This window comes from Protopterus annectens, chromosome 8.part0, assembly GCF_019279795.1.
Source record: "Protopterus annectens isolate FY-2018-M chromosome 8.part0, PAN1.0, whole genome shotgun sequence".
Classification (NCBI taxonomy): domain Eukaryota; kingdom Metazoa; phylum Chordata; order Ceratodontiformes; family Protopteridae; genus Protopterus; species Protopterus annectens.
The window spans coordinates 1,933,261,356-1,933,288,557 of NC_056741.1; the positions used below are offsets into that span (position 1 = coordinate 1,933,261,356).

The following is a 27,202-nucleotide window of genomic DNA, read 5'->3' on the forward strand; positions in this document are numbered from 1 at the left end:
TTTATAGAGTGAGTTATTAAGTACTATGGGTACTTAGATGATCAAAGTCCAACAGCAGTAAGACATTGGGCCCTGTCCTTGTTGTGACTGTTAAGTACTATGGGTACTTAGGTGATCAAGGGTCCAACACAGCAGTAAGACGTTGGGCCTTGTCTTTGTTGTGACTGTTATTAAGTACTATGGGTACCTAGGTGATCAAGGTCCAACACAGCAGTAAGATGTTGGGCCCTGTCTTTGTTGTGACTGTTATTAAGTACTATGGGTACCTAGGTGATCAAGGTCCAACACAGCAGTAAGACGCTGGGCCCTGTCCTTGTTGTGACTGGGCTCTTCCCCAAATGCCTTCCTTTTTAACTTCCTTTGATGTAAGGCATCATGTGATTCACAGATATCCAGAGAATGCAACCTTTTATGACAATATCATCTGACGTAGCCATAATACTTTGAGACAGTGTAGTCTCACTGTGAGGTACAGTATTACATGGATTTGTATTCATTTCTGTGTTACTCTCATTTGTGTTTGATGACTTCTCAAGTACTGACTATAAAGCTGCAGATGGATTCATTTAGTAATCAAGTTCACATGATGTTCTGATAAATGATAGTAAACCAGTAGTGAGCAAGATTTAGGACATTGGCTTACAGTGATACTAGTGGAAGGAGTATTTATTAGTCCTTGAGATGAAGGAGAATTTGCAGTAGAAGTAGCATGTACTGAACTGATAACAGCTACTGTAGTATATAATGACACGTACACAAACTATATCTCAACAACTAAGTTGCCGTTTAATACAAGGGTTGTGACCTCTCACAGGTCAGTGTGGTGTAGTGGTGGAGAACCGGACTTACAAATACAAACATGTCTGGCCCAAACTATTAGTAGATTGGGGATTGGTATAATGGTTGTGGTGTTTACCCCACAAACACAATGTACAGGGTTTGATTTTCAACAATAAAGGGGAAATTGGCTAGGCTTAAAATGGCCCACAGGAGCAGTTTGCCTAGTACTTACCTATAAACTGTAATATCAGAGGTGATATATCAAGAGACATTAGAAAGAATAAAATACTTCTGAACTTTACTACCAATATTCTGTCTTTTCTATCTCCGTTAAGTCACTTAGTTGCAATTCCAGATCAGAAATGGAATTTCATTTAATACACGTTTTTAAATCAGATTGTAAAAATCTCCTTAAGAAACAGCGATTATGTATGGCATCCACCTTTAAGATTGATGACAAAAATAAAGCACGGTGATCCATTAGGCTTAAGTTGCTCTTACAACTGGTAGAAATAGTATGAAATACATAAAGGCTCAAACCAAAGCATGTATCAGGTAATTAATTTGGTCCATAAACCTGGTAATATAGTAAGACAATAAATAATGTAGGGCTCTACCACCTAAGGGAAGGGGAATATAAATTAAACAAAGAAGTAAACACAAGTATTGCTGCAAAAACTTATACCCAAGTCAATCTCTTTAATAAAGGAAAATCAAAAATGTCAGCATACTATAGCAGTTTGTGTTCTAGACAGAATACAAGACAATACAATTGCACTTTCCCAAAACCAAAAAGGACAGCTAGTGTAGTATATGACATCTCATACACAAACTAGACCACAACAACTAAGTTACTGTTTAAAAACAAGGGCAGTGATCCACTGTGCTCCACACAGTAATAATTGCCTCAAATATAAAAGAAAGCAAGTACCTAAGCATTCTCACATGAAACTCATCCTCACTTTCCAAAGAATTGCCTAAACTCACATGAACAAACATTTCACAGCTTTATATATGGGTCTTTACATCTTTATTTACTTCCACATACCATCATTCACAAAGTGTTGCTTTGGCCCTCAGTAGATAAGTAGCCGTACCTTACAACAGGAAACTTATGACATCCTAACAGAGTTGGAACAGAGAGGAGATACAACAAAGATGGTGCCTACTGACAGAACTACAGACACAGTCAAATGTTGATATAAATAAACTAAATTCAAATTAAAATAATTATTACACCACACAAAGTAAAAGAAACGGGATCAGACAACAGCTGTTTCAACAGCTTCACAGTCTCAATGATTTGCATGTTACTTAAAGAGACCATTATATTTCATACGAAATTTCCTACATTTTTCATCCCATTTAGTATTGGTGTTGAGTTTTAAGTAACATCTTACCCTTCACTCCATGCCATAGTCTAAGAAAATGTACTGTATTCAAGCACAGACAAGGGAAAGGTTCAGAGTTACACAGAATTCCCCTTATCAAACAGTACATCACCTTCAGACACGCCTTAAACAGAGCATTACCAATGGTGAAAACATCTGAAACCCATTGCGCCAATCAACTCTGCAAATAAAAGTGTTTTAGTTATTGGTGACTCTAGTCAGGCACACAAATTCTCCACTCACTAGGCTGAACAAAGGAAGGGTGATGGTGAATTGTCTTTGTGGTAACAGGATGTCTGACAGTTCAAGGGCTCTTAAACCCTTGTGGATAACAAATATGACTGACATGGTAGTCTATGTGGGGGTGAATGACTTGGGATACAAACTCATGAATGATATGCATGGGACCTGATAATACACTTGGCTGTCACAAATGTAGGCAAGTCTCTGGTCCTGAGAAGACTCTTACCTTCTCCAAATATGATTCCTAGGTACAAAAGGAGTAGAAATGGATTCAAGAATTGGGTAAATAGTCTGTATCATTCCAAGGGGATCCAGTATGTGTCGGCATAGGAACAGATGCTTGACAGTCCTATTTGCTCTGCAAAGGATGGCCTACACCTCTTATTGCAAGGCTCCTGCATACTTGTTAAAACCCTTGCTACCCCCATAGTGTCATTATTGCGTAGAATCCAGCTAATGAACAATCCCAGTATAACTAATGTATCACTCCAAAATAGAGTCACACATTAGGGTGGCCTTGCTCAGAGCCAGATGTTGTAGCAACAAACTGCCAACCTTGAGACTCTCTTACATTTGGAATATATTAATATCTGTGTAACTAATGAATCTTGGTTTAAATGTCTAGAAAACACTCCCTCCATAGCTTGGTTTCTCGTCTACCATACCTTCAGACCAGGTGGCATCTATGTAGCATTTCCATATTTTGTAGGGACCATATCATCTTCAGACAGATTCCAAGAGACCCAGACTCAAAAACTGACCACAATGAAATCCAATTCAAACTAAATAACATCAACTATCAGTTTATAGCCTGTTACAGGACACTATTTATGTCTCCTGATAATACTACAAGATTCTGAAATGTACCTGACAGGATCTTTATGTACTATACTGTTGGTATCTTCTTCCCAGCATAAGTTGGATCATAAACTAGTGATCTTCTCCTTCAAAATCTCTAAACTCTCTAAAACCAATAACTTGGAATTTGAGGTTTTCAAATATGCTAACCTCATCAAATTCTATGATAAGGTTTCAACATTTAATTAATATCAACACCAGCCTCAAGGATGCCTCAGCAGGCAGCATCACAAAGGAGTTCTATACCCACTTAGATAAAAGTATGGAACTGGCAATCCCAACCAGACTTAAATATAATAGGGAATTTAAAAACAAATTATCATGGTTATCCACCAACATAAACAAACTCTACAATAAAGGGAAAACAATATTTAAATTATTCAACAGATCAAACAACACTCATCAAGAATAATATCAGAAATAAGACGAAAATATTGTAAAATGTTATTAGGTCTACTACAGCAGAACATGAATTTAGGTTAGCATCTGAAGATAAAGACAATTAGAAATCCTTCTCTTGCTATGTTAGGAAACTAAGAAATAACATGCAGCAATGTTCTGAACTTATTCAAAATAATACAACATACTCTGACCCGACACTCAGTGCAAATATGCTAGCAAACAAATTCATTATTAACTATATCTCTGAATCTCTCAAATTCCCCATCATCACTACAAAGCATGGAAGGAAAGTGCTTTCCAAAGGCAAACATATTTTCTCCATGGGACCTGATAATACACCTGGCTGTTTAATAGCGGTACTAAACAAGCCCTGGCAGAGTCAGTCCTTCAGCTACTGAACCTGTGTTTAGCCACAAGCTTTGCCCGTGAGGTTTGGTGCACTGCAGTAATAATGCCACTCCATAACAATGGCCTGATCACTGCCCACAATAAGTATAGGCACATTAGCCTAATGAGTCTCATCTGCAAAGCCATGGACCATATTAGAAATGGCTTGATTAGCTATGTCATCAAGAGTCTCATCAGAATAGACCAATACCAGTTTGGCTTTGTCAAAGATAGATCCTGTCTAATGAATTTAGTTAACATCAATAAAAGGGTAACACAGACTGTTGAGAATTATGCTGTCCACATGACATTCCTTGGCCTGACTCAGGCACTTGACATCATCCCCCATGTTAACATACTTACTAAGCTTAATGTATTATAAATAGAACTTTGTGTGGTAAACTGGATTGCAAACTGGCTAAAAGATAGAACCATACAGTGCAAATAGCAAGTGTCACATCAGAGAGTATGAAGGTGACCAGTGGTGTCCTGCAGGGTTCACTGCTGGGACCTTTTGTGTTCAGAATTTACTTTTCTGATCTCTAGTCCAGGAACTAGGACCTCTTTCTAACCAAGTTTGCAGAGAAGTGTAAATGAGGAGTCATTATTAAGTCCACCTGTGACACCCTAATCCTTGAGCAAGAACTTGTGCCCATAAATACCCGTGTACCAAAAACTGGCTGAAATGAAATGCAAAGAAGTGCAATATTGTCACAATTGCTAGACAGCCCCTCTCCCAGCATGCCGTATAAGCAATACCCCACTTCAAAATGAGAATGCTGTTAGGGACCTTGGAACTTGGACTGATAATTCCCAATCCTTTGATCATTATGCAAGATCAGTAGTCAGCAATTCCTTCGACTTAACACACTTAATTGCCAAGGAAATATCATCCAGATCTATACAGTTCACTGTTCACTTATATTTAGTATTGTTTAGACCCATTTTTGAATACACCTCCTTTTGGATGAAAGTCATTAGACATATCAAACAACTGAAAAGACCACAGAGGTTCCTAACTGAGATCACTGGCTTAACATCCATAATCTACAAAAAAAGACTGGAAGCACTGTATTTTACAGACTCCTGATAGATGTTCTGTGTCTTGTCTTCTGTGCCACTAGAATTCCAGTGGTTCTGAATCTTTTGCATCTCTACAAATGAAGATATTCCCACTAATACCAGAACCAATGATCTAAATCTTCACCGGTGGATAAATAAAACATACTACACAGAGAAGTTCATTATGCAATGCCTTTTCCACATCTGAAAAAGACTCCTACTACACTATGATCTTTCAGACAGGATCTGGATGATGGGTTGCACATTCACCTCAGGTTTGCTTTGTCTAGATCCCCTCAAGAGAGGGGGCATAGTCTAAGAGTGGGTATAGGTAATTCATACATGGTCACAAGACTCAATTGTCTTTAATTTCCTATCATCCTACAACCTTTCTTTTATAGATTTTTTTATTTGGTAAGCAAGGTTCCAGGATACAGAACAATCTCTACAAACCTTCAGAACAGGACTAAAGTCCTCCGCTCCTAAACCATGCCTCTGCTTCTCTCCTGGATAGGTAACCCTATAATTTCAATTGGGCTCTAATCACATCTGTTTCTTTCATCTCATACTAGGTTTGCCACCTCTACACAACACTAGTATGCCTCTTCGTTTCCCTTATCTACCTTCCTATTCCATAGTGTTTCTTATTTCCCCTTTTATAGCTTTTCTATCCCAGCTTTATCCTTTTCACTCTTTTCTATCCTCATTTTCCCTCCAATTCTCTACTGATTATTACCAGGAAAAAAATGATTTTCTACTGCTATAGTTATCAATCACTTCCTCAAAGTTTCAACTGCTCATTTCTGATTAATTTCTAAGGTATCAGACACAAATTTTGTATTTATTTGTTCAGCATTTGTTTTACCTCATGGTAATTTTAATACAACCAAGTTTTGTACATTTTACTGCCATTTCCTACCTATATGCCATGTATTGGGCCTTCATGTTTACTTTATATGTATTATATTGCACATATTGCTACTGTATGTTGCACTGTACCATCATTTTTATGTAATATATTGTATATACTTCCACAGTTTTACTAACTACAATCTTATGTACCTTATGACTCTTTACTTGCATATTTGCTCAATGGTATAATCTTTACATTTGGAGCTTTTCTCCCCAGGCCTTTGCTGAAAAAGGGTCTTGCACACAGTCAAACTTTCCCAGTAAACAAATGGAATAAATAAATAAATCCATACTGAAAGTGATGTAATAAACTATTTTCCCCAAAAGTCTGATGTGCTGATAATCACTTATTTTTCAAATATTTTGGAAAATGTGTTACTTTTAATTTCTTCCTTTATAAACACTATAATTACTGGAAAATATATATGTGTGTGTGTGTGTGTGTGTGTGTGTGTGTGTGTGTGTGTGTGTGTGTGTGTGTGTGTGTGTGTGTACTCACTCAGGTGTGAATATGGTGTTAAAACACTGGAGTTGTACTGTACTAGTTGATGTAACTATTAAGTATGAATTCAAGTTATATCATTGGCATTGCAATATATTCGTTTATATAAATGTTGTGATATAGCATCGGTATCGGGGTGGTATTAGTCTAACTGTAGGCTTAGGAATGAATGTTGTAGTATAGCATTGGTATTAGGGTGTTATTAGTTTATATAAATCTAGGCTTAGGAATGAATGTTCTGGTATAGCATCAGTATCTGGGTGTTGTTAGTCTATGTAATTGGAGGCTTAGGAATGAATGTTCTTGTATCGCATCGGTATCCGGGTGTTATTAGTTTATATAAACATAGGCTTAAGAATGAACATTGTAGTATAGCATTGGTATCAGGGTGTTATTAGTTTATGTAAATGTATGCTTAGGAATGAATGTTCTGGTATAGCACTGGTATTGGGGTGTTATTAGTTTACATAAATGTGGGCTTAGGAATGAATGCTGTGGTATGACATTGGTATCTGGGTGTTATTAGTTTATGTAAATATGGACTTAGGAATGAATCTTCTGGTATAGCATTGGGATTGGGGTGTCATTAGTTTATATAAATGTAGGCTTAGAAATGAATGATCTTGTATAGCATCAGCATTGGGGTGTTCTTAGTTTACATAAATGTGATCTTGGGAATGAATGCTGTGGTATGATATCGGTATCTGGGTGTTATTAGTTTATGTAAATGTAGGCTTAGGAATGAATGTTTGGTATAGCATCAGTATCAGGGTGTTATTATTTTATATAAATGTGAGCTTGAAAATTAATTTTCTGATATAGCATCAGTACTGGGGTGTTATTAGTTTATATAAGTGTGGGCTTAAGAATGAATGTTCTGGTACAGCATCAGTATAAGGATGTTATATAAATGTAGACTTAGGAATAAATGTTGTGGTATATCATCGGTATTGGAGTGTTAGTTTATGAAAATGTGGGCTTAGGAATGAATTCTCTGGTATAGCATCGGTATTGGGGTGCTATTAATTTATATAAATGTGGGCTTAGGAATGAATGCTCTGGTATAGTATTGGTACTGGGGTGTTATTTGTATAAATGTGGGCTTAGTTATGAATGTTGTGGTATGGCATCAGTATTGGAGTGTTATTAGTTTATATAAATGTGGATTTAGGAATGAATATTGTGGTGTAGCACTGGTAGTGGGGTATTATTAGGTTATATAAATGTGGGATTAGGAATGAATGTGGTATAGCATCAGTATTAGGGTGTTAAGAGGTTATATAAATGTGGGCTTAGGAATGAATGTTGGTGTATAGCATCAGTATTGGGGTATTAGTTTATATAAATGTGGACTTCGGAATGAATGTTGTGGTATAGCATCGGTATTGGGGTGTTACTAGGTTGTATAAACATAGGTTTAGGAATGAATATTGTGGCATACCATCATATTTGCAGTGTAGCAGTTTCTGTTTAATTGCAGGAGTTTTGAGTGTATCTGTTGTTATGGTGTCACATATGATCACAGAAATTAGCAATGATTGTGGTGTCATAACAGCTTTCTTATTTGACAGTACTGTTTCTGAGACTGCAGGACTTAGATGGGGATGTGATGTTAGAATACCAGCCTTGGGTATAGTAGTATGTGTAGGATTGCAAGAGTTGGGTGTGAATTGGTGTCATAGCAGCACTGTTGCAATGTAATATTGTGTGGCTGTGGGACTTAGGAGTGAATGTTGTATTATAATAACAGTGTTGAGGTACAGTACTGTTGACTATTTTTTTCATAGGTCAGTATTAAGTGGCTGAGCAATATAACCATTATCAGCCAAGCCACAATATCCAAAATCACAGGTACCCATTGATATGACTAATTTATACCTAGTTTCAACCCCTTTCAATTGATGAGCCAGACCCAGAGTTTGTTTACAACTGCCTATCCATTTCCCTATGTTATGATCAAAGAGGGTTAAAATTATTACAATTCCTGCTGCTCATATTTCTTGTTCCACAGGTATTTGAACACTAATGTTGTGCCTCCTGTTCTGATTAGCTTTATGGTTGTTACACCCATACAGAGTAATACGTTTCAACAAAACAAAATAAATGCACCTACCACAGGGTCCCTGGTTGGTCTTTTGTACTTCTTCTAAATTAGCTGTTAATTTCTTGATTTTTTCTTGTAGATCTGGTGATGATTTCTTGAGTATTTTCCTAATTTTTTAAAAGAAAATGTCACTTTAATTATACTGCTTACACAAAGTTAAACAAGAATGAATTAATTTATCTTAGGTACTTGATGTGATAATCAACATATGAAATTACTTAAAAATAGTTATACATGCATAATAGAAAAATAGGACAAATCTATTGTCAACAGCCAAAAGACAAACTTCATCTGACAGTAGGCCAGACAATACATTTCAGAAGTGCATTTGCTGAACTGATGAACAAGTAAGTAAAGTAACAGACTGGTTGGAGTAAAGAAAACTTCAACACAAAGCAACATGTTATGCAGATGCAGTCTACATCTGACACAAACCATCTAACAGCACTACTTACTTAAGCAATTAATACTTTACATTATTGGTATAGTGGTGATATCAACTACGTGTACTGGCCAGTTCACATCCTCCGAGTGTCCTGCAGTGATGCTCAACAGGGGCACAGCAAGGGTGAGGCGAAGTGGGCATCCACCCCAGAAGCAATGTGTTGGGGGGGTGAGATCAGATGTCAACTGATCTATAGTGCAATATCAGCATTCATTTCCATACTGGCTCTCAAGAAATTATGCTAATGCTTCTTTAGCAGTTTGCGTGGTATAAGCTGTAAAAAGCAGTTTGATGCATTAGTTTTAAAAGTAGATGAACTTTTATTTTATATATATTTTTTATTTATTCTTATTTATTTAATTTATTTATTTGTGTGGTCCTCAATTTAACATCGAGAAGGGTGCCAGTCAGCACAGGCTGCTAAAATAACTATCTACAGCTCTGGCTCAGTGTATGGGGTCTTCCCTGTCATCCTGTATCCATAATTTGGTTACTCACTGTCTAAGGTCTCCACTCCTATGTCACATTTCAGTAATATAGCTGCTTGTTTGTCAAGGGTCCCCTGCCCACCTGCTGTATTAATAACACAGTTGCTTATAGGTCAGCAGTGTGTCCTTCCTATAGCATCCAAATGACCTACTGTTATCCAGAATCCTCTATTCCTATTCCTTCCCTTTATGTAGCACTCCACAAAACTGGTATGGTACACCTTTCTTACAAATGGTGTAGAAAAGTGATTCAAAATTCTGCTTTCTTTGCAACTGCTGTTCATACCATTAATTATCATGGTGCTATGCACTTTTCATAAGTCATATAGCCTGGCAGAATGTACAGCAAGATGAACAGAACAGATGTTGGTACTCAGACAGGGTAGGCACACCCACAGGCATGACTGGTCCACCCTGTATTTCTCAATGCTTTTACCTTCACTGAGGATCTATTCCGTACAAAATGGCTGTTCCACATAGGTAGTATATTACGCTTTTCTTAACGTTATTCACTTTACTGATAATATACAATTATGTTACAGGCTACAAAGCAACAATTTCTCCAAAAACACCGTAGCACATATTTATATTAAAGAACACAAGCCATAAAACTGCAACTAACATTGCATCTCATTTTACGGTATTAGAGAATTGTGTTCCATTGCTCAAAAATCAGCAAAAGAATCTGCTATTAACAACATGGGATTTAAAAAAAAGATTTCTTAAGATCCTATTTACTTGGCTATATATCTATATACTATATCTGGGTGGCACTGAAAGTAATCTGGAAATACAGATAAAAATTAACCAAAATACATAAAAATCCATGTCAGTTTTCAAGCCTAAAAGACTTGAAGGTAGCTAAATGCAAGAGGACTGTACAATAAAATCCTCATATTCAAAAACTGGAAATAAACCTTCCATCCAGAAGTACTAGCAGTTTCTGAAACAGAAATGAAATCTTATATGGCTAATCCAGAGATAACTATATGAGGATTACTATATTTCAAAAATTCCACACAAATGGCATAAAATCACTTCAAGTAAATCAGCATCAAATACTCCCAACTACATTAACCCTTAATAAAATCAGATTTTTTGTCCTGCTATTAGGACTTCATCAGATAAAAATATTTCATTAACCTCATCAGACACATTTGTTTTGGATTGCTTTTGCAGATCACTCTGAAAAAATAACATTACTGCAGATCACCAGCTGGATTGTATTATAACAAAGAACTCTAAGAATATCACTCCATATTGATATTGATATTTTTGGCAGTAGGAAATATAAATAATTCAATAAACAAAACTGAGAAAGAAATTAAATTATTTCAATAAATTTCATTTATATGAAATTCAGTGAAAAAACCCAAACACATTTTAATCAACAAATCAACTGTCATTTAAGAGATACATATACATTTATATGGAAAAAATAATTAAATCAGTTAAGATTAAAAATTTACAACAGAATTTATTTTATCTATCAATAATAATTTTATAACAATTGAAGATGCTTCTAATATGATTAAATATTAACATGGTTATTCTTCCAAACATTATTTATTTATTACATTCTATTTCTTTATTTCCTGAGGAAAAAATCAATTAGGAAAATGGGGGGAAAATGTTAATCTCTTTCTTATGGGTTCCCTTAACGCTTATGACTTCATATTAAAACTATTTATGACCGTGTGAAATGGGAGGTATTAATTTTCCTAGTCTAGAATCTTATGCTTTAGTGGGAATCTTAGGTATGATCATAATGTGGTTTGATAATTTATATTCCAGTAAGTAGAAAACTTCAGGAACAGCAGGTAATTCTTTGAATAGATTAACATTTTTAATAATTCCTTCCTATGGTTACAAAAGGAATATCCAGAAGGCAAACTTATTATTAATTTATACTCCTCACACATAAGGATAATTTTGAAATATTTTAATAATTGCATTACCAATAATCCTATCTTTATTATTCAAATAGCATTTACTCTGTTTTTCTTTTTTTTTTCTTTCTTTCTTTGAAAACTGTAATTATAAAGACCTGGAAATATATAAAATATAAACATAAATATGTTAATGTGGTCTGATTGTGTAAAGAACAGGAACATGATTTTAATAATGGTAAATTAAATAATAATTTTACTTTATTTATAGAAAATGAACAGACACACTTCCAAAAATGTGTTGATTATATACATTTAATTTCATCTGGTAATAGTCATTACACAAGATATTTATTTAAAATTTACAAAATAGTTCAATTAAATAATTCTAATTTTGATGAAAATTATTGGACATTCCTATAGGCCAATAATTTACAAGATAAAACAATGGAAATAAAAATGCAAATGCTGACATCTCCTGCTAAAACCACATCTAGTTAATACTGGGAAGGGTTTATGTGGAAGTGTGTTCAACAAATATGTATTACATCGTTTAAAATTTCTATATACAAGTAAGATGATGCTTCACTTTTTTGGAGATGTAAATACCAGGTTAAAGCAGATTGGGTAAACATTTTTGTAGGTTGTGAATAACTTACAATTTTTTGGAAAGATATTAACAATGTTTTACAAAGTTTATGGATTGAAAATTATGAAATTACTTAATGTCCAACTATATGAAATAGTACTGAATAAACATTATTCTATGTTTTGTGGTTTATTGGGCTACAACAAGAAGGATATCACAAAAATTCTTACTCTAATTATATAGCTAATTTAAATAATTTTTGAAGTTACTAATTGAAAGGACTGGACAAATTCTAGAAGAAATATACTAGTCATTAATAAAATATTTTTCCTGTATAAACTGTACACTTGCAATGTTTACTAATGTTCTGGAAGGTGCTCTAGTTAGTTATGCACTATCAAGATAGGTTAAGATAAAATGTAACTGACTCCCTTAGATCAGTAAAACTGTGAAGGCATCCATTTCAGAATTAGATAAATCATAGAAAACTTACAAACTGAATTGATGATAACAGCAAACTGTTGTACAAAGTTGTCAGACATCAATGCCAATAATTGTCATACATGCAAAGGGGAGTAGAGTATAACTTTTCAGCATCACAACTCATATAAGCTAGCCATTCTCTGGAAGACTATCAATACTCTTACAAGTAAAGTAAACCAAGCAATGAAAACCCATGCAAACATCTTATCAACAAACAGCAGTTTTAAAAGCTATTGGTCATTCATTATAGATTCCCCATACAAGAAATATGCCAATTCACAAACTACATACTGTTAAACCTACAGAAGTTAAGAACCACTTTTTGTAGTAAAGTAATGTTATATTTCAACAGAACACAGATTAATCGGAAAAACTAAATATTAAGGCTCTTTATCCCTGAATATCATCTGCAAAACTTCTTCAGAAAAAAAATGGAAAATGTCACTGCTTTCCTATATACCACGTTAATCAAATTAAGTATTTATAGAGGCATCGTACTAGAAACTTGAAAAGGCCAAAACTGTATCATTACTTAAGAGAATTGATAAAAAAATGGAAAAGTATCAATCGGTCATCAACCTCAGCCCTCCTGCAAAAGTCCTTGAAAAAATATATACAGAAATAAGATAAAAATCCCGCAAACACCATGACTTCACAGAGCCATACATGACGCATAATGTCATAATATAACTAATTGAAAATACAACAGATAAAACAGAGACTAACATTTTATTTATTTTTATATATATTTATTTTACATTTGTTGACCGGGCATGACCAACTGAGCTGAGTAGCCCTTTTTCAGTTGAGGCCCAGGGAGAAAAGCTCCACGTAAAATATAATTAACATGTAACAAAGCATTTTAACAGCAGACAAATTCATAACTCTTAAAAGACTCTTACAATAGATATTAGTAATATGTCATACATGAATAATAAAAATTCACAATATAAGGTATCATAACACTGTATAACACATTGCAGCATTCTTAGATTTCTTAAAAAGTTTTGACTTGCTGGCTATAAATTTATGGTGAACAAACTAAATAAAAACAGGCTGTAATCCAAGCTCCTTGATTTTTTTTTTTTTTTTTTTTTTTTGATGGGAAACAGTTAACTTGATATCACATCTCAACAGTCCTTGATTTTTGTCTCATTTGGGTACTCTCACTTGTAATTCTTTTTTTTTTTTTTTTTTTGCTTAATTAGGATTTATAGAACCAGGCATTAGACTTTTATATGTATTAATCTTAAGAAGATGCATGCTGATAGTGCAGAACCTATCAGTTCACTAACATTTTAAGCAAATTACAATACTATTTAAAATTCTCCCTGATTTGGGGCTTTTGACCCCACCACCGCCATTAATTTGGCTTTGTCCAGAATTCTTGAGTAAAGAAATCGAGATGCAAGATAAACTGTCTGTGAAAGAAAATGACAAATGCTATTGTCATGATCAGATCATTGAGGATTGTTGTTAGTAAATAATGGCAGGCATTTGACTTAATATACTTAAAAATGCATGCTAATGCAAAACCTGTTATTCTGGCAAATGTATACATAATTGCAATAATTTAAATATGTCCCTGATTTTGGGTGCTAGTCTCCCCATTATTTTTGATTTTATTTTATGTATTTTTTTAAATTTTATAACATTATAGCAAAATGGAGATCAAGTTTTGCTCTGCTTTGTGGTGCCTTTCTTTTGAATTTTATAATATTCCGACATTTGAAAGGTAAACACTGGCAGCAGAATATGGGGCATGTCTATGAATGAAAATGACAAATGCTGTTGTCACGATCAGGTTGCAATCATTAATCTGGCTAGTGCATATCTACAAAAAGCAAGCTGGAATACTTTATTCCAGTGATTTCTAATACAATCAGCCAGATGTTTCATTATCAATAAAGAATTGGTTGCAACTAATGGATAAAAAGCCTGTCTGTAGAAAAAGATGATCTACTTCTGCTGTTTGATTACTGTTACAAAGTCAGTTACTGGTCTAGTAGCACAGGGACACTTTCACAGTGAGGTGCATTCAATGAAATCATTGTAAAAAGGATTATTGCTACACTTTATGCTTGAATGCTTCTGCAGGTGTTACAGGGCATTTAAGAGCAACAAGCTGGCCATAATTTGCATGTTTTCTTCACAGTCAAACATCACCATCATACAAAATGGTGGTCCATTCAGAATATGTGAAAGATGACCACTGACAGAGTGGTGCAGTGTGCTGCCATCTCACAGTACTCTAGTTGAATTCTTTGCTGTGGCTCCTTCTGTATGAAATCCGCATGTGTTCCCTGTCTCTGTGTGGGTTTTATCCAGGTGCTTGTTTACACCCCATAATGATGTATTCATCATGTAGGTGAAGTGGGATTTTTTTTTCACTTCCCTCACAACTGAGAATCACATATTATATAGCTGGCTATCTTTTTGGGGATAGGAGGTAAGGAGGAATGTTGTGTATATACACATCGCAGCAACAAGTTCAGCTGAGTTACTGTGCTCTAATTCTTTCATTTTCATACCAGTCTGACATCAGAAGGGTACAAAGAACGTGCTTATGTTTTTGGGGGCGAGTGAGAAAGCATGCTGTGCATTTGATTACATTGGCTCTTGAAATATATGACTGTGGCCATTTGTTCTTTCACTTTCATTTCAGTCTAACGCCAGAGAGGTATACAGAAGGTAACATACTTCTCAACCTCTTAGTGCAAAAAATCTACACAAAGCCAGAAAGAATGGGGGGGGGACAAAAAGCCCAAAAATAGGGGCAGAATTTAAATATTGTTTCTATAAACTTAGAAAGTGACTAGAATAAAAGGTTTTGCATTATTGCATATGTTCTAAAAGATATAAAGTCTGAAACTCAAATGTTTGTCCTTATTTAATATTATTTAGTTACTTCAATATTCAATAAACCAGAAAACCACAAATTTTATGAGGAACAGACAAAAAATATGAGGCAAACATCTGGACATTCTGTGAAAATCTGTACAGTTGAGAGGTATGGAAGGTAACCACCATTATTTGTAGGTAGAGGAGTAGACACTATTCCAATACATGCTTTGTGTGTCCTCACAAGCATTTGTCTCTTCAGTTTGTAGTTAAACACTCAGCTTATCTGAAACTATTTTGTAAGTTTATAACATAAAGTCTTGGAAAACAACTTATTTCTTCCTTAGAAAAAAATAAGAACTTTTTTCTTTAATCATAATATTTGCTCAAACCATCACTGAAAAAAGCTTTAAAATGCACATCAAAACATACAGAGCCCAATACCTTCTGTGGTTCTTGTTGCCTGCAACCCCTGGCAAAATCAAGTTCTTTCATCCTCAAGTCTTTCAGTGCATTTTCGTCAGTTATGATGCATTAAAAGCATGCATTAAAAGGATGAATAGTTAAAGTATGTAAAAACAACAAAAAATTATTTGGATGGTGTGGTTTGAACAGGATGGCAAAATAATGAGGGGACTAGGAGATGTGCTGGCTAGACAGTGGACAATAGGGTGAAGGCTTAATTCATAGACTCATAGACTGTTACTAGGCTAACAACCCAAGAGGCCTTTCTAAGCCTAGCCAAGTTTTCTCCAAAAGAATAATGATGTACTGTATCCAAGTAGGACATTGAGTGCCAGGAATTTATACGCTGCCATAAGGGACATGTAAAGCAGGCCCAGTGTAAATTTTATATTCCCCATCCACCTGTCTAGGTTGTGCTTAGACAAACTCAGCTTCACATGGGCAGGAAGCCTGTTCCATACGAGAAGCAGTCTCTGGGACACATATTTGCCTCTCCAGCATTTTCTGTTTATGTCACATACAAAATTAAGAACTCTAGACCTTGTATTTCTGGTATGCTTTGACTTATGAATATGTAGGAGATTCATAATTTATAGGAGACTGACTATATGGGAAGGCCTTTAAGGTTCTCTGCAATAGGCAGGTTTGTTATGCCTTGTATTCTTTTTGTAAGGAACCTCTGAGGACACTCTAGTTGCTGCATATGCTTGGTCAAGTACATAACAAAGGAGCACTGCACTCTATGACTGGTCTGATAAGGGTGGAGTACAGTGAGATAATGATCTCTTTGGAGCTAGACGCCATGCCCTTACTTATAAGTTGTGCAACAAAAAGAATTTCCTCATAACTGTGGTCAGACAGTGGTCGAAAGTAAGATTTCTGTCTAAGTGTGTACCCAGATCCATGACCACTGGGTCAACTCTTAAGGGTGCATTATCAACATGATATTTAGCTGGGATGGTTGATTTCCCAAAGGGTACAATTGTGTATTTCTTGCATTGACCTTGGCTTTGGCACCATTTATTAGTCAGAGATAGATCTTTTTGAAGAATACTAATGTCTACAGGGGAGTTGATGATAACCCCCAGCTTGCAATCATCTGCAAACTTAGTCAGCCATAAATATTCAGCATTTGTTGCCATTTCAGAGAAATAGATGTCAAAAAGGAGAGGGCCCAAGGGGACTCTGCTAGTGACTTGCCTCTTGGTTGAGGTGGCCTCACCTATTTTGACCTCCTGGGTCCTATCACTGGGCCAGCTGGCTAGTGGGTGAAAAAAGGGTTCCGTACCTCTCAACTGTACAGATTTTTGCAGAATGTCCAGATTTTTGCCTCATATGTTTGGTGCATGTCTCATAAAATTGTTTTTTTTTTGGCAAATCATTGGCAAATTATTGAGGGTTGAAGTCAGAAAATAATTAACTTCATTTGAGTTTCAGACTTCATACCCTTCAGAAAATTCATGTTAATGCAAAACCTGCTATTCTATAAATTTTCTAAATTTGTAAGAGCAATATTTAAAAAGTGATCCTATTTTTGATGGCTTTGTCCAGATTTCTTGCTCTAAAAGGTTGGGAAGTATAGTTTATACCTAAATTAGTGAGCTTGTCTATAATGCCCAAGTAGGGTATTGTATCAAAAGCCTTGGTCAGGTCAAGGTAAGTTGTGTGCACAATCTTACCTTCATCCAATTCTTTGGTGACCCTCTCAAAAAACTCCAACAAATTTAATAGGCATGACCTTCCTTTAACAAAGCTGAACTGTGATGGGTTCAGCACTTGCAGGTTATATATATCCTTATTTATCATGTCCATGATGATTCTTTCCATGGCCTTACATATGAGGCTGGTAAGACTTATGGGCCTGTAGTTACCCAGAACAGTGGCTGAACCTCCTTTGTGTGGGGGAATGAATGTAGACATCTTCCATTCCTTATGCACAAAACCTGACTGAAGGCTCCAGTTAAAAAGTGATTGAAGTGGACCAAAGAGTTAATGTTTCATGCTACTTACCTAAGGCCACCCCTTATAACCACTGCATATGGTATTAAAATTGTTGAATCGGGGTGGACTTGTGAAACAAGAATGTGGCTACTGATGCAAGAGGTGTCTTCATGTTATTCAGGGATGTGTAACTTAAATGGCAGGATTTAAAGGTGACAACCCTAAAAAGATAGGCACAAGATGCTATACATACCTGCTGGAACTATCAAATATATTACTCCAGGGCAACAGCCATTAAATCATAATTTAAAATATATGCAGTCTCCTGCTCAGAAAAGGAGTTCATATCACACAACTCTACGTATTACTTAACTAGCAACAGGCTTAGACCAATAAAATAATATATCAACAAACAAGAGGTCAAAAAATGGAATGTTGAGGAAAGAAACTTAAAATTCATGAATGTTTAAAATTACGCATTTTCATTCTTTATTTGATACAAACATAACTTCTTCAGAATAAAGGTGCAAAAACATTTTCCTCATTTAAAAAAATCAAATTAGCTGATGTAATCCTGTTTTAACCAATTATTAAATGCTTTAGACAATTTGGAACAATGAAGTAATGCTTTATAATCAGGAAGTGACCATCTCCACTCCTGCAATACCATTCTCAATCCTCCAATTAAAATAATGAGGAAATTTGTAAGTAACTGATAACTTTTAAATATTGTCTGTATATACATTTCCATACAAACACGGTACTTTCAGTCCTTAAATGTATTTTTATGACCGCTGTGCTAACAAAAAACACTTAATATTAGTGTGTCATTAAGGCCCGGAAATTTATCGGCCTTCAGTTTAATTTGCCAATTTTCCAAGTATTCAATTTTAACTATGAAGTTTCCACTAAATTCAGTAATATCTACAGAATCTAACACAAAAAAGTGAATTTCTTAAAATATGTACAAGCATACAAACATCTGAATGCATTGCCAAAGTGTTACTGTCATCTTTATGTCTGATCACCAAAATATGTTCATAAATTCTCCATTTGAACATTCTAATAGTCTTCCCTATATAAAAACAGGGACATGACTCACAAGGTGCTAGATATACTACCCCACATGTCTGACAGTTGTATCTACCTTTGGAATGTAACACGGTGTCTTTAGCTATCAAATAAACACTGTGAACATTGTTAACAAAGTGGCATTGCTTACATTTGTCACATCTATATGTACCCAACCTGCTATCCACCCTGATCTCCACTTTTCTGTTCTTTTCAAGAAGTGATTTAATGTTTTCAACTCTTTAATATGTGAAGACTGGGTGGTTACCAATAACTTTAGTCAGGTCTTGGTTACCAGATATAATTTTTTCAATTTCCTTTTAGAATAGACCTGATCATATTCACATCCACAGTTATCGGTAAAGGAAACACTTCCTGGTATCTGACAATTCTCTTTTCTGACTAGATGACAGTATAAACTCCATCCAATAGAGAATCAACTTCATGCTTCTTAAGGAGTGGTTTAGCTGTGGTAGACCTAAGCAATGAAACTTCTCCTTCAATTTTCTTTAACCAATCTAAATCGTAACCTCTGTCCAGGAAGAGATTTTGCAATAAAAGGCATTCATTGTGAAACACTTTTTCTTCACTAGTAATAACAGTAATAAATAAGACAAATAAACTGTCCCTTGACTAGCCCTCTTTTCACATGAAGTGGATAAAGACTAGATTTATGCAGATATTGATTAACAAAAGTATTCTTATGAAAGATTCTACTTGTAATACCACTGTCCTCATCACTGTGCACTATGGAAATGTCCAAAAAGTTAATGTGAGTCCCAAATCCAACTTTTGTAAAGCAAAAATAAGAGGTTATGTTGTCTAAATCATTAAGAAAATGATCAAAGTCATCTAGACAATCTTCCCACACAAACAACAAATCATCAATGCATCTGTGATAAAAAAAGTCGTAAAAAGAGGAGATGTGGCTTAAAATGTTCAAGTTCCCAAAGTGACATTACAAGAATAACAAACGGGGGGGGGGCAATTCTTGCCCCCATAACAACTCCACTTTTTTGTTGATATAGTTTCTCAGCAAACATAAAAAAATGGTTTCTAAGCACCAGACTTGATAATTCACAAATGGTATTGACCACTCTGCTGTCTAAGTTACTTTTAATAGTTAAATATTTCCTTACAGCCTCAATGCCATTGTGCTGGTCAATAGAAGTATAAAGGGAAACTACATCCAAAGATGCAAAAACCCATTGTCCTGATGCATAAAAATCCCAGGGTAATTAAAGTAAATGCCATGATTCTCTCAAATAATCTGAAGCTTGAACAACAATATTCAATATATATACAGTCCAGATACACAGAGATTAGTTTGGTTTTGTAGTGGTCCACAGCCACTACAGGTCTAAAGGGAGGCTTTTCTCTGTCTTTATGGATCTTAGGAATCCCAAACTGTTGAGACATCTTAGGGAATTCCACTTGCATATTTTTAAATGTGCCCAAATCCAAATCTCCCTGAAAAAGAAGTTTGTTTAACATATTGTCTATGTCAACAAACTGGCTTCTGACAAATTCCATGTTAATCTCTTCATAACATTTGATGTCTGCCAACAGGATGCAAATGGCCTTAATGTAGTCTTCATAATTCATGACTACCATTGTACTCCCTTGTCAGCCCTCATAATTCTAATATTCCTATTCAAACTTAAATCACAAAGGTCTTTTCTTTCAGCAGCTGTTAAATTATAAATTTTAGTTTTTTTACCTATTTTTGTTCGAATTTCATCTTCACATTGATCTTGGAAGACCTTTAAAGTATTTTGTAAAGGAGGAATATAAATACTTTTTCTGTGTGGTGCATTAACATTTGTTTTCACACTAGCAATGTGTTCCAAAATGTAGTGTAAATTCAGCTCATGAACATATAACTTAAGATCAATGATAGTGTTGGTTATACTAGCTGTCCTAGTTGGAATGAAAGAAAAACCTTTGTCCAAAACTAGTCGATGGTCAGAATTAAGTTCAATATCACTCAGATTTAATACTTCCATCTTGAATTTCATTTGTTCTTCTTTCTGTTGTTCCTCTTCCCTTTGTTTTGTACTTTGCTTTACACTAGCCCCCCCCCCCCCAGGCCATCTGAGAGTTCTGACTGATCCACATGGATGTACTAAATAAGGGGCCAGAGAGAGAACAGGTGGTTGGATTTGAAGAGTCATTGTTGGTATGGCTGACAGTTCCAACATGACTTACATTTTGTGTCAGTCCTTGAGATATCGGACCAGACTCTGTAGAAGATGAAGTCAGCATTTGTGTTGCATAATATATTTTAGCTGTGTTATTATCATGCCCAACATAAGTTGCTCTGATGGGATAACCCTCTCCATTCTGATAAGTTAAATTATCCCTTTTAAGTTTGTTCTTCTTTCTATGAATAATAATGTTGGTGTGTCTTTCCATTTTTTTATTTATATCTTGATATCGAACATGAAAACTGGAATAAACACTTTTAAAATTTTCATCAAGTGTTATAATTTCTTCTTTCAAGACTTCTATCTTCCTTTTATCATCCACAATTAGCAAGTTTCACACTATGATTCCTCTTTCATTAAACAATTTGACTAAATCTTGGTATAATACATGCCCCTGAATGACTCCATTGGGGAATTTAAAAATTCTTAACCTTTTCAGAACAATGACTGGTCATACACATTCCTCTAAATACATAACTTCATATTGCCAAGAACTGTATTTAATAACAACGTGTTCAAGCTTGTCAATGTCCTTTCTACCGTGTCCATACAAATTGACTGGGTCTTTGTCCTTCTTTTTGTTAAAACCACCAGATGTAGAATTATCACCATTATCTAGGTGGCTTAAAATCACATTTTTAAAAATGTTCATAGTACCTGAATGGATAGCTGAGATAGGCCAAACTAGCTGGAACATTTTCCCCCGATACCACTTGAGAACTCAAATTCCTTCTCTGTACGGAACCACCTCTTCCGTTTTGTTTAATGGTTTTAAATACTTCAAGTATTCCACAAATACTGGGAACAGCTGTAGTTAACGCCTGCATTAAATCCACCATCTTGTCTGGAAATGGATGGATACATAGGTCCAAATTATCACCTTGAGTAAAAGATTCTTCCAACACTCCAGTAGCTATAACGGACTTCAAAAACTTAAAACAAGCTTAGACCAATAAAATAATCCAACAACAAATGAGAGGTCAAAAAACGGAATGATAAGGAATGAAACTTAAACACTTGAATATTTCAAATTAAACGCTTTCATTCTTTATTTGATACAAACAAAACGTCTTCAGAATAAAGGTGAACATTTTTTTTCCTGTTATTTAAATAATCAAATTAACTGACGTAATTTTGTTTTACCCAATTATAAAATGCTTTAATTTATTTGGACCAATCAAGTAATGCTTTTTAATCAGGAAGTGAATATCTCCACTCCTACAATGCCATTCTCAATCCTCCAACTGAAATAATGAGGAAATTTGTAAGTAACCAATCACTTTTGGATATTACTGTTTATATATACATCTCCATACAAACACAGTACTTTTAGTCCTTCAATGTATTTTTATGATTGTTATGCTAATAAAAAACACTTCATATTAGTGCTGTCATTAAGGCTCTGAAATTTATTGGCCTATTGGTGATCCACTGATTCACAATAATAAGGTTTCGGTGAAGTCGGTTCGATGTTTAGTGGTTCAGGCAAGTGTAAATTCAATTAATGAAAGGTGACTCATATATATATATATATATATACATATACACTCACACACACACACACACACACACACACACACACACACACACACAGGTGTGTGTGTGTGTGTGTGTGTGTGTGTGTGTGTGTGTGTGTGTGTGTGTGTGTGTGTGTGTGTGTGTGTGTGTGTGTAGTGTGTGTCTGTGTGTGTGTCAGTGTGTGTGTAGTGTGTGTCTGTGTGTGTGGGTAGTGTGTGTCTGTGTGTGTGTCAGTGTGTGTGTAGTGTGTGTCTGTGTGTGTGGGTAGTGTGTGTGTGTGTGTGTGTGTGTGTGTGTGTTGATGCATACATTATACATTTATTAATTATTTTATTTATTTCACATTTGTTAACCGGGTTGGTCCAACTGAGCACAAGCCCATTTTCTATGGAGACCCAAGGAGAAACGTTCCAAGAAAAATAATTACAATTTTACAGTAATAGGTTTCACAAAAAGCAACAAAGACAATTCCACAGTATACATTCATAGTAAGATAGCACAGCTTTGTAAAAGTGTGAAAAAAAAAAGAAACATAATAATAAACAAGTAATTATAATGAGGTAAGCATGATGCATTCCGTATAGATTATATAGTTCTATAGCATTATCTAAATAGAGCAGAGCCAGAAAACTTACTGCTCAAAAGTGGGAAAGACAGATGATAGAATCAGGGGCAAAACCAAGTTGCCTGGAGAAAGATTTTTAGTTCTTTTTTAAAGCTGTCAGTGTGTGTAAGCTATGTAAATTGGCAGGGAGGTTGTTCCAGAATTTTGTTATGGAGGATTTATATAAAAGATTGCCAGTTTTCATTCTGGACCTGTAAGTTTGGAGAAGGAATTTCTCAGTATTGCATAAGGGACAGGAAGGGGTATAGTAAGTGACTAGCTAGGAGAGAGGGACAAGCAGTGGGTTTATTTAGAAGGAAGTGGGTTATATGGAGTTGAGATAATTTGAGATGATGGGGAAGTCCAATCCAGTGTAGCTTATTAAAAGCAAGGCAAAGGTGGGTGGAAATAGATAAGTTAGTTGCAAATTTTGCGATTTTATTTTAAGTTTGTTCCAGTTTGGACAGCAGGCAGAACTGAAGGTTGTTAAGACCTGGGGCTCCATAGAGGAGGCTAGGAAGTAGATAGGCTTGGGCCAGGGAGAGTCTGGATTGGAAGATAATTTTTTGTTGCGATATAGAAAACCAAGTTTTTGATTAGTTTTCTTAATTGATTGCTGGATGTGCAAGTCAAATTTTAGTTGGTCGCCCATTGTAATTCCTAGTAATTTTTTCTTGAGTTTCAGTGTTAATGACGGTTTTATTTAGGGAAGAGATGGAAAAGGACAGCTAAGGTAATCACTGGCCGTGGTGAGAAAGAGAAGGAGTTTTGCTTTTTTAGGATTCAGAATAAGCTGATTTTCATTTAGCCAGCTTTCAACTGAAAGGAAAGATTGTTGTGTAACTGTCTGAAGTTGTGAGATCGAGTCTGAGGATGTGATCAGAGTAGAGTCATCTGCATATTGTATGAGGGTAGAGAGGGTAGTGGAAGAATGGAGGTCATTGGTAAAAATGTTAAAAAGAAGGGGTCCCAGGATAGAGCCCTGGGGAACGCCAGTGTGTATGGGTAAAAAAGCAGAACAAGAAGACTCCCATTTGACTGATTGTAGTTTGTCTGTAAAATAGCTGGAGAACCAAGAGAGAGTTCAGGTGGAAAGATTTAAGTTAGCCAGTTTGTTTGGTAGTTTGGGGTGCATTACCAAGTCAAATGCTTTCGAAAGGTCTAAGAACAGACATCAGACCAGTTAGTTGTTATCTCTAACTTTAGCAATAGTGTGAATAAAGGACAGAAGGGATGTAGAGGTACTGTAGTTTGGTCGAAATCCATGTTGGGTAGGAGTCAGAAGGTTACTGTGGATGAGGAATTTCAGTATCTGGTTATAGGTTCATAGGTTCATAGGTTTATACTAGGCTATCTGCCCTAAGGCATTTATAAGCCTAGCCCAAATTATTGTGGCTTACGCCACCCCTTATATGAAAAAATACTGTGCCCATTAGTTTGTTGTGCCTCTGTCCAGCAGTGACCCAGAGATGATTCCCGGGGTAAACCTACGATCTCCCATCCACAGGTCTAGATTTCTCTTGAACAGAGTCAGCGAGGTGCTCTGCCTCACATGGACCGGGATTTTATTCCACAGCATAGGGAGTCTCTGAGTGATAAATCTATCCCTCCAGCACGTCCTATTTATATCCGTGCTAAGGTTTAAGTCGCTTGCTCTAGTGGTTTTGGTGGATTTGGATTTTTGAGGTGGAGCATGTCCATTAATTCCGGGTTGGACATGGCCTTGTATGTCAGGCACATGTCACCTCTGAGCAGACGGTATGCGACTGAATAGAGCTGGAGTTTCTTCAATCTGGCAGCATATGACAGATTTTGGAGTCCCTTTATCCTTTTGGTGAGGAACTTTTGGGGTCTCTCCAATTGCTGCAGATGTCGGGTGAGATACATCCCAAATGGGGCATTGTACTCGATCATTGGTCTGATAAGTGAAGAGTACAGGGAACAATGACCTCACTAGATCTGGATGTGAATCCCTTCATGATCAGGTGGGCAATGTAGAAGGTCTTTCTAACCACTTTAGCAATGTGAGTGTCAAAAGAAAGGCCACTGTCAACCTGGGTCCCCAGGTCCCTGATAACCTCTTCTGTGCTTAGTGGATTGCCACCTATATGGTAGCTTGGGGTTACCTTGTTTTTCCCGAAGGGTATGACTATACATTTTTGGCGTTTAACTTCAGGCCATGGCTCTGGCACCAGCTATCTGTTTCCGTGAGTCCCTTCTGAAGGATATCAGTGTCCGATGCACTTTCCACTATGGCGCCCAGTTTGCAGTCATCTGCAAACTTTGTCAGCCAAAGTCCTCCCATGTTGGCCTGTACTTCTGAGAAGTAGATGCCAAACAATAGGGGGCCAAGGACCGAGCCCTGTGGGACACCACTTGTGACCGGCTTGGAGTCTGACACAGCGCCAGCAACTCTAACCCTGTGGGTTCTGTCCTTAAGCCAGTTTGCAACCCATCTTGTGACATATGGGTTTACATTTAAGCTGGTAAGTTTTTCTACAATACCCGAGTGGGGTATTGTGTCGAAAGCCTTTGCAAGCATGTATGCATTTTTTTAGAATTTTTGGATAGTAGGGATAGTACTGCAATGGGTCTATAATTGGAGGGGGTCAGTGGAGTTGCCACCTTTGTGAATGGGAATCATGTAAAAAGACGTCCAGATGTTGGGTATAGGAGCTTCTTTAACAGATCTCTTAATAGGTATTGAGACTGTATAGGCAATAGTGTTAGCTGCTAGTTTGAGAAAGTGTTGGGGAGTAGATTGTCAGCAGAGGGAAAGCAAGGTTTAAGTTTTAGAAGGACAGACTTTATGTAGAATTTTGAGATAGGCTCGAGAGAGAAACATGTTTCATTATTTGTGGTTTAAGGTAGTGTTTTTTTTTGGGGGGGGGTTGTGGTTGGCTTTTGTTAGCTGTTAATGGTATCAATAAAAAAAATATATAAAAAAAACGATATTATTAGGGATGTGAGGTACAGACTCTCAGAACAGGCCATGCAAGAGAGCTTTGCTTTTATACTGTTGGAGAGATGCTCATTTTTTTCTTAAATTTTGAAGTCACAATTAACTGTTTGCATTTTTGAGTGCTGTGCAGTTACATTCTGAAATGTATTCATGCAGCCATAAAATACTGAAGTGAGACATGTTTTCCTATATTCATTTAAAAAACAACACAGTCAAATTATTTGAAAGAAGAGACCACAAATGGCATTGCAGCCAGTAACTAAAAGCTGTGTTTCCCTATGGAAGGCAAGGCAGTACTGTAGAATACTGCTTATTTAGTTACCTGTAGCAAGGGATTTTATGCACAATTAAAAGGAAAACTTAATTAAAAAAGACAAATTCAATTCAGCCATTCATTAAAATTCTGATTTTCATCCATGTGGAATTCACTGCATTTTTTTTTTGAGACAACGAGCTCGCATGAGAGAGAGGGAGAGTGTATGTTTGTATATATGCATACGGAAGCATCTAGCAATAGGTTGGTGATCTGTTCAACATTAGTGTCCACTAAGTGCCAGGAGAGACTCAAGCTCCCAGTTACCCTGAACTGGATTAAGTATGTTGCAAGATAATGAATGACTGGCTGAATAAATCAATAAAAACTATACAAATACCATCTTACTTCCTATTGGGTATCAGAAATCATCTAGTTTTGCATTGTAATAATTAGGTTAAATATACATGCATGCATTTACAAACATTTGCGCATGCATGTGTAAATCTGTGTATGCACAAAGATACACATACATACACACACTAAACACACAAGTACTCTCACATTCAGATACATATACACAGATATCCATGCTTATACACTTACGCAAATGCTTACATGTGGACTCACACATGTACATGTGGGCACCTAGTTGCACATGCATATAAAACTAGGAAAATTATTCTTTATATTTGCATGAATTTTAAGCAATTCCATTGTTGAAATATTGTATGTACTTTTGCATATCACTTGTTTCAGTCTCTATTTTTTAAGAACATCACACAATACTCCCAAAACGTGTTAA

The 27,202-nt window shown here is 35.8% G+C and overlaps 1 protein-coding gene across 3 annotated transcripts in view; it reads right to left on the reverse strand.

Annotated features, from left to right (window-relative positions):
• The window catches only part of LOC122809736 (capping protein, Arp2/3 and myosin-I linker protein 2-like), a 1,549,910-nt gene that overhangs the window by 1,039,360 nt on the left and 483,348 nt on the right, over positions 1-27,202 (reverse strand). For all 3 annotated transcript variants that reach the window (XM_044081444.1, XM_044081445.1, XM_044081446.1), the window contains exon 3: positions 8,651-8,748. In XM_044081444.1, coding sequence (XP_043937379.1) covers positions 8,651-8,748 — 98 coding nt within the window. The remainder of the gene's footprint in view (positions 1-8,650; positions 8,749-27,202) is intronic.